This window comes from Aquarana catesbeiana, linkage group LG01, assembly GCF_042186555.1.
Source record: "Aquarana catesbeiana isolate 2022-GZ linkage group LG01, ASM4218655v1, whole genome shotgun sequence".
Taxonomy (NCBI): Eukaryota; Metazoa; Chordata; class Amphibia; order Anura; family Ranidae; genus Aquarana; species Aquarana catesbeiana.
Window position 1 is genome coordinate 283,014,396 of NC_133324.1, and position 9,125 is coordinate 283,023,520.

Consider the following 9,125-nt stretch of genomic DNA (forward strand, 5'->3'; position numbering starts at 1 on the left):
GGTTCGGATTAGGGGTGCAACGGATCAAAAAACTCACGGTTCGGATCGTTCCTCGGATCAGAGTCACGGATCGGATCATTTTCGGATCAACAAAAAGAAAAAAAAAAAAAGACAAGACAAACATAAGTTTTGTCTTTTTGTTTATTAACACTTTTACATTACTTGAAAATATATAAAATCAAGTTAAAGTGCACAAGGCATAATTTCTTCTTTGTAACATAATGAAAAACTTAAAGTGCAACATAAAAAAAGGCATATCTCCTTCCTTCAAACATGGACCGATGGACTATGAGCCAAAAACAACTTAAAGTGCAACATAAAAATGGCACATCTCCTTCCTTTAAACATGGACCGATGGGCAACGAGCCAAAAATAACTTAAAGTGCAACATAAGAAGGCACATCATCTTCCTTGAAACATGGATTGTGAAAGCCTAGTATGTCCACACCATCAAAGAAGAATAAAGGAAAGAAAGCAAAGCATTCCTGAGCTTATAATTGCAAATTCTTTTTCAAAAAGACAAGGGTGTCTACATTGTCTGGGGAGAGTGTGGACCTCGTTGCAGTCACTATGTCCCCTGCTGTTGAGAACACTCTCTCGGAAGGAACTGAAGAGCCTGGCACAGCGAGATAGCATCTTGCCATCGTGGCAATATGAGGGTATCTACACTCATTGCTTTTCCACCATGTCAGCGGATCACCATCCACTGTAATGCCGCTTGCTGCCAGGTAGGATGCCACCTCCTCTTTGATGATGTCAGCAGGAGTCTTCTTGTCTTTGCTGGAAGTGGCAAAGGTCTCTCCAAAAAGCTCTGCCATCGCTGACTTCTTTTGTGGAGGAGATGATGAGTCCAAGTTTGCTCCTGTTGGTTCTGCAGCTTGACCCTGCAGAAAAAAAAAATTGTTGATTAATTAAACCTATTATTTATTTTCATGTTTCATAGACATGAAAAATGTGGCAATATTATTGCCACATTTTTCATGTCTATGAAACATGAAAATAATAACATTTAAAAAAAGCCATTATTACGAAAATAAAAAATGTATTTAGATTTAAATTTATGATATTTTTAAATAATATTCTTTTTCTTTACCTCATCACAGTCTTCAGTGCCCAGACTGCTCACAATCTCAGTGGTGAGGTCACTGTATGTCCTCTGGCGTAGGGCAGGGTCCATGTGAGACAGGGACTTGAACCTCGGATCCAGGGCAGTAGATCTGTGAAGGTAGTCCTGTAGAGTAGGGGGTGAAGTGTATCTGTGCTGCAGGTCCTCTCTAATGGCAGTCTTGACATCTCGAGTGATGATGCTGTCTTCCACACTTGGAGCCATGGATTGTAGAATCCTTGTTTTAAGCGGCAGGATCATTGACACAGATGGTGAACTTTCAGTGCTCAGCAGAGAAGTAACAGTTTTGAGGGGTTTAAGCACCTGGAGGACCTCCTCTGCCACTCTCACATCATCATCAGACAGGGTAATGATGTCTTTGACATTTTTCTTCAGGGTCTTGTCGGTCAATGCAGAGTATATAGCTGCCTGCTGCTCCAGATAACGCTCCATCATATCATAAGTAGAGTTCCACCTTGTTGGGACATCATGTATGAGCTTATGAGTAGGCAGCTTTAGCATTTCTTGCTTTGTCTTAAGCACATGAGCAGCTGTTGTGCTTCGGTGGAAGTAGGAAACCACCTTCCTGATCCTCCCAAGGAGGCGGTCCATCCTATTGATTGAGATTCCCTTCTGTGATGCCAAATTCACTACATGTGCAAAGCACCCTATATGTGGGCCCAGTCCTGCCTCATTCACTGCATTTATTTGATTTTTGGCATTATCAGTTGTGACTGGGATATTGGTACTGGGCCTCTTCAACTTCCATTCCTCCACTGCTTGAGTCAGTATCTGCGCAAGATGAGTGCTTGTGTGACTCTCGTAGAGGGGACGTGTCTGCAGCACCGGACTTCTCAGCTCCCAGTCTGCTGTGATGAAGTGAGCGGTTATCGTCACATAGCTCTGTGCTCCCCTGGATGTCCACCCGTCTGTCGTGAGCGCAACAGAGGATGCTCGGGATAGTTCATCCACAACTTTTTTCTTCTCCTGCTCATAAAGATCTGGCACAATCTTTTCGCTGAAGTGGGTGCGCGACGGGATGTTGTAACGTGGCTCAAGCACTTTCAGCATGTGTTTAAAGCCCTCGTTTTGGACAACAGAATATGGCCTCATGTCTGCACCTATAAACACACCGATGGCTTTTGTGATGGCTTTAGCCCGGTCTGATTGTGCAACAAGTGGCTGCGTAAATGCTGCGGTGATAAACGGTTGTTGAGTAGTTTTCGTTTTCAGTTTCACTCCTGTCAGTGAAACACCGGGGTGATGTCGCTTCAAATGCGTAGCCATGCTTGATGTGTTTCCAGTGTCATATGGCTTTCTTGTGCCACAGTGCCTACACGCCGTCACGGTTTTATCCACTAACCTCTTTCCTTCATCATCATATTTGACAGGGAAGCCAAAATGCTCCCATACAGGGGATTTCAATGACGTGGGGCGTTCAAGCTCCTCCGTTCCTCCGCTCGCCATGACCACACTGTGTGTGTGGACTGATTCCTTCCTCAAAGTAGAGGCAGGATGTGGAAGCGCTTCGGTAGCCTGGAGGACGTTCCAGGGGAGGACGAAACAGTGGGCAGTCGTTTGCCCGACTCGCCAGTCAGGGAAGGCAGGGGAGCTCACCTGGAAAAAAGGAAAGAAACTGCGCTGAGACCTAGAAGCGATCTTGTGCGGCCGAAAATCGCCTAAGACTCAGTGGAAGCAGCAATCCTTCTGCAAAACCCCAATACAAGGAAAAAAATATAGAAAAAATAGGATTGCGCTAAACGTAATATTACAATAGTGAACGACGTAAACACATGAATTGACAAGAACACCAAAAATATGAAAAATAATTAGAAAAATATATGAATCTAAAAGTCAATTTGGATAAATGTGCAAAATGCAATTAATTGAATTTGCAAAACCTGTGAAAATTCCACCACCATATAGTCCCCACTGTAATCCAGTTATCCACAATCTCCCCCACTGCTGTAATATCCACGTCATCTCCCCCACTGCTGTAATATCCACGTCATCTCCCCACTGTAATATACACGTCATCTCCCCCACTGCTGTAATATCCACGTCATCTCCCCACTGTAATATCCACATCATCTCCCCCACTGTAATACCCACGTCATCTCCCCACTGTAATATATCCACATCATGTCCCCCACTGTAATACAGCCACATGTCCCCCACTGTAATATAGCCACATGTCCCCCACTGTAATATAGCCACATGTCCCCCACTGTAATATAACCACATGTCCCCCACTGTAATATAGCCACATGTCCCCCACTGTAATATAACCACATGTCCCCCACTGTAATATAACCACATGTCCCCCACTGTAATATAACCACATGTCCCCCACTGTAATCTAGCCAAATGTCCCCCACTGTAATATAGCCACATGTCCCCCACCGTAATATAGCCACATGTCCCGCACTGTAATATAGCCACATGTCCCCCACCCTAATATAGCCACATGTCCCCCACCCTAATATAGCCACATGTCCCCCACTGTAATATAGCCACATGTCCCGCACTGTAATATAGCCACATGTCCCCCACCGTAATATAGCCACATGTCCCCCACCGTAATATAGCCACATGTCCCGCACTGTAATATAGCCACATGTCCCGCACTGTAATATAGCCACATGTCCCCCACCATAATATAGCCACATGTCCCCCACTGTAATATAGCCACATGTCCCCCACTGTAATATAGTCACATGTCCCGCACTGTAATATAGCCACATGTCCCCCACCGTAATATAGCCACATGTCCCCCACCGTAATATAGCCACATGTCCCCCACCGTAATATAGCCACATGTCCCGCACCGTAATATAGCCACATGTCCCCCACCGTAATATAGCCACATGTCCCGCACCGTAATATAGCCACATGTCCCCCACCGTAACATAGACACATGTCCCCCACCATAATATAGCCACATGTCCCGCACCGCAATATAGCCACATGTCCCCCACCGTAATATAGCCACATGTCCCGCACCGTAATATAGCCACATGTCCCGCACCGTAATATAGCCACATGTCCCGCACCGTAATATAGCCACATGTCCCGCACCGTAATATAGCCACATGTCCCGCACCGTAATATAGCCACATGTCCCCCACTGTAATATAGCCAGTCCACATGTCCCCCACTGTAATATAGCCAGTCCATGTCCCCACTGTAATATAGCCAATCAATGTCCCCACTGTAATATAGCCAATCCAAAACATGTTCCCCAATGTAATATAGCCAGGCAGTCCATGTCCCCCACTGTAATATCCACACACTCCAGCAGTATACATTAGTGCTGCTGTGCCTGTTAGTCATACCTTCCTTGCTTGCTTTAGCCGACAAACCCACGAGTTGGGGGCGGGGTGATGACGTCAGCACGATGCTGTGCTCAGCGCCGCCGGGTGTACCAAGATGGCCGCGGCTCCGGAGCTAGGCCGAAGCCACGGCCTTTCCTAAAACCCGAGGCCGCGGAGCGCTCCGCGGATCGCGGGTGTGCCGATCCGAACAGGTTGGCCCGTTCGGATCGCGGATCGGTGACGATCCGTTGCACCCCTAGTTCGGATCGTTCCTCGGATCAGAGTCACGGATCGGATCATTTTCGGATCAAAAAAAAAAAAAAAAAAAGACAAGACAAATAAACATAAGTTTTGTCTTTTTGTTTATTAACACTTTTACATTACTTGAAAATATATAAAATCAAGTTAAAGTGCACAAGGCATAATTTCTTCTTTGTAACATAATGAAAAACTTAAAGTGCAACATAAAAATGGCACATCTCCTTCCTTTAAACATGGACCGATGGGCAACGAGCCAAAAATAACTTAAAGTGCAACATAAGAAGGCACATCATCTTCCTTGAAACATGGATTGTGAAAGCCTAGTATGTCCACACCATCAAAGAAGAATAAAGGAAAGAAAGCAAAGCATTCCTGAGCTTATAATTGCAAATTCTTTTTCAAAAAGACAAGGGTGTCTACATTGTCTGGGGAGAGTGTGGACCTCGTTGCAGTCACTATGTCCCCTGCTGTTGAGAACACTCTCTCGGAAGGAACTGAAGAGCCTGGCACAGCGAGATACCCTCATATTGCCACGATGGCAAGATGCTATCTACACTCATTGCTTTTCCACCATGTCAGCGGATCACCATCCACTGTAATGCCGCTTGCTGCCAGGTAGGATGCCACCTCCTCTTTGATGATGTCAGCAGGAGTCTTCTTGTCTTTGCTGGAAGTGGCAAAGGTCTCTCCAAAAAGCTCTGCCATCGCTGACTTCTTTTGTGGAGGAGATGATGAGTCCAAGTTTGCTCCTGTTGGTTCTGCAGCTTGACCCTGCAGAAAAAAAAAAATGTTGATTAATTAAACCTATTATTTATTTTCATGTTTCATAGACATGAAAAATGTGGCAATATTATTGCCACATTTTTCATGTCTATGAAACATGAAAATAATAACATTTGAAAAAAGCCATTATTACGAAAATAAAAAATGTATTTAGATTTAAATTTATGATATTTTTAAATAATATTCTTTTTCTTTACCTCATCACAGTCTTCAGTGCCCAGACTGCTCACAATCTCAGTGGTGAGGTCACTGCATGTCCTCTGGCGTAGGGCAGGGTCCATGTGAGACAGGGACTTGAACCTCAGATCCAGGGCAGTAGATCTGTGAAGGTAGTCCTGTAGAGTAGGGGGTGAAGTGTATCTGTGCTGCAGGTCCTCTCTAATGGCAGTCTTGACATCTCGAGTGATGATGCTGTCTTCCACACTTGGAGCCATGGATTGTAGAATCCTTGTTTTAAGCGGCAGGATCATTGACACAGATGGTGAACTTTCAGTGCTCAGCAGAGAAGTAACAGTTTTGAGGGGTTTAAGCACCTGGAGGACCTCCTCTGCCACTCTCACATCATCATCAGACAGGGTAATGATGTCTTTGACATTTTTCTTCAGGGTCTTGTCGGTCAATGCAGAGTATATAGCTGCCTGCTGCTCCAGATAACGCTCCATCATATCATAAGTAGAGTTCCACCTTGTTGGGACATCATATATGAGCTTATGAGTAGGCAGCTTTAGCATTTCTTGCTTTGTCTTAAGCACATGAGCAGCTGTTGTGCTTCGGTGGAAGTAGGAAACCACCTTCCTGATCCTCCCAAGGAGGCGGTCCATCCTATTGATTGAGATTCCCTTCTGTGATGCCAAATTCACTACATGTGCAAAGCACCCTATATGTGGGCCCAGTCCTGCCTCATTCACTGCATTTATTTGATTTTTGGCATTATCAGTTGTGACTGGGATATTGGTACTGGGCCTCTTCAACTTCCATTCCTCCACTGCTTGAGTCAGTATCTGCGCAAGATGAGTGCTTGTGTGACTCTCGTAGAGGGGACGTGTCTGCAGCACCGGACTTCTCAGCTCCCAGTCTGCTGTGATGAAGTGAGCGGTTATCGTCACATAGCTCTGTGCTCCCCTGGATGTCCACCCGTCTGTCGTGAGCGCAACAGAGGATGCTCGGGATAGTTCATCCACAACTTTTTTCTTCTCCTGCTCATAAAGATCTGGCACAATCTTTTCGCTGAAGTGGGTGCGCGACGGGATGTTGTAACGTGGCTCAAGCACTTTCAGCATGTGTTTAAAGCCCTCGTTTTGGACAACCGAATATGGCCTCATGTCTGCACCTATAAACACACCGATGGCTTTTGTGATGGCTTTAGCCCGGTCTGATTGTGCAACAAGTGGCTGCGTAAATGCTGCGGTGATAAGCGGTTGTTGAGTAGTTTTCGTTTTCAGTTTCACTCCTGTCAGTGAAGCACCGGGGTGATGTCGCTTCAAATGCATAGCCATGCTTGATGTGTTTCCAGTGTCATATGGCTTTCTTGTGCCTACACGCCGTCACGGTTTTATCCACTAACCTCTTTCCTTCATCATCATATTTGACAGGGAAGCCAAAATGCTCCCATACAGGGGATTTCAATGACGTGGGGCGTTCAAGCTCCTCCGATCCTCCGCTCGCCATGACCACACTGTGTGTGTGGACTGATTCCTTCCCCAAAGTAGAGGCAGGATGTGGAAGCGCTTCAGTAGCCTGGAGGACGTTCCAGGGGAGGACGAAACAGTGGGCAGTCGTTTGCCCGACTCGCCAGTCAGGGAAGGCAGGGGAGCTCACCTGGAAAAAAGGAAAGAAACTGCGCTGAGACCTAGAAGCGATCTTGTGCGGCCGAAAATCGCCTAAGACTCAGTGGAAGCAGCAATCCTTCTGCAAAACCCCAATACAAGGAAAAAAATATAGAAAAAATAGGGTTGCGCTAAACGTAATATTACAATAGTGAACGACGTAAACACATGAATTGACAAGAACACCAAAAATATGAAAAATAATTAGAAAAATATATGAATCTAAAAGTCAATTTGGATAAATGTGCAAAATGCAATTAATTGAATTTGCAAAACCTGTGAAAATTCCACCACCATATAGTCCCCACTGTAATCCAGTTATCCACAATCTCCCCCACTGCAATATCCACGTCATCTCCCCCACTGCTGTAATATCCACGTCATCTCCCCACTGTAATATCCACATCATCTCCCCCACTGTAATACCCACGTCATCTCCCCACTGTAATATATCCACATCATGTCCCCCACTGTAATACAGCCACATGTCCCCCACTGTAATATAGCCACATGTCCCCCACTGTAATATAACCACATGTCCCCCACTGTAATATAGCCACATGTCCCCCACTGTAATATAACCACATGTCCCCCACTGTAATATAACCACATGTCCCCCACTGTAATATAACCACATGTCCCCCACTGTAATATAACCACATGTCCCCCACTGTAATCTAGCCAAATGTCCCCCACTGTAATATAGCCACATGTCCCCCACCGTAATATAGCCACATGTCCCGCACTGTAATATAGCCACATGTCCCCCACCCTAATATAGCCACATGTCCCCCACCCTAATATAGCCACATGTCCCCCACTGTAATATAGCCACATGTCCCGCACTGTAATATAGCCACATGTCCCCCACCGTAATATAGCCACATGTCCCGCACTGTAATATAGCCACATGTCCCGCACTGTAATATAGCCACATGTCCCCTACCGTAATATAGCCACATGTCCCCCACCCTAATATAGCCACATGTCCCCCACTGTAATATAGCCACATGTCCCGCACTGTAATATAGCCACATGTCCCCCACCCTAATATAGCCACGTGTCCCGCACTGTAATATAGCCACATGTCCCGCACTGTAATATAGCCACATGTCCCCTACCGTAATATAGCCACATGTCCCCCACTGTAATATAGCCACATGTCCCCCACTGTAATATAGTCACATGTCCCGCACTGTAATATAGCCACATGTCCCCCACCGTAATATAGCCACATGTCCCCCACCGTAATATAGCCACATGTCCCACACCGTAATATAGCCACATGTCCCACACCGTAATATAGCCACATGTCCCCCACTGTAATCTAGCCACATGTCCCGCACCGTAATATAGCCACATGTCCCCTACCGTAATATAGCCACATGTCCCCCACCCTAATATAGCCACATGTCCCCCACTGTAATATAGCCACATGTCCCGCACTGTAATATAGCCACATGTCCCCCACCGTAATATAGCCACATGTCCCGCACTGTAATATAGCCACATGTCCCGCACTGTAATATAGCCACATGTCCCCTACCGTAATATAGCCACATGTCCCCCACTGTAATATAGCCACATGTCCCCCACTGTAATATAGTCACATGTCCCGCACTGTAATATAGCCACATGTCCCCCACCGTAATATAGCCACATGTCCCCCACCGTAATATAGCCACATGTCCCCCACCGTAATATAGCCACATGTCCCACACCGTAATATAGCCACATGTCCCCCACTGTAATCTAGCCACATGTCCCGCACCGTAATATAGCCACATGTCCCCCACTGTAATCTAGCCACATGTCCCGCACCGTAATATAGCCACA

At 46.0% G+C, this 9,125-nt stretch overlaps 2 protein-coding genes across 2 annotated transcripts; both read right to left on the bottom strand.

Moving 5' to 3' along the window:
- Positions 1-491: 491 nt before the first annotated feature.
- LOC141108153 (E3 SUMO-protein ligase ZBED1-like) lies at positions 492-2,572 on the bottom strand. Its single transcript, XM_073599496.1, has 2 exons — positions 1,094-2,572; positions 492-884 (listed from the first exon to the last, which is right to left on the bottom strand). Exons 1-2 carry the CDS (start codon positions 2,570-2,572, stop codon positions 492-494), a joined length of 1,872 nt encoding a protein of 623 aa, XP_073455597.1.
- A 2,654-nt stretch (positions 2,573-5,226) lies between these two features.
- On the bottom strand, positions 5,227-6,959 carry LOC141108211 (E3 SUMO-protein ligase ZBED1-like). The gene is made up of 2 exons (XM_073599624.1): positions 5,661-6,959; positions 5,227-5,451 (listed from the first exon to the last, which is right to left on the bottom strand). The coding sequence occupies exons 1-2, from the start codon at positions 6,957-6,959 to the stop codon at positions 5,227-5,229; spliced, it is 1,524 nt and encodes a 507-aa protein (XP_073455725.1).
- Between the last annotated feature and the right edge of the window lie 2,166 nt (positions 6,960-9,125).

Bases quoted from the DNA above. Each gene is read 5' to 3' on its own strand.
- LOC141108211 (XM_073599624.1), bottom strand. From the start codon at position 6,959: ATGGCTATGCATTTGAAGCGACATCACCCCGGTGCTTCACTGACAGGA. The intron at 5,452-5,660 runs GTAAAGAAAAAG...TTTTTTCTGCAG, and splicing joins GCACTGAAGACTGTGATGAG to GGTCAAGCTGCAGAACCAAC.
- LOC141108153 (XM_073599496.1), bottom strand. From the start codon at position 2,572: ATGGCGAGCGGAGGAACGGAGGAGCTTGAACGCCCCACGTCATTGAAA. The intron at 885-1,093 runs GTAAAGAAAAAG...TTTTTTCTGCAG, and splicing joins GCACTGAAGACTGTGATGAG to GGTCAAGCTGCAGAACCAAC.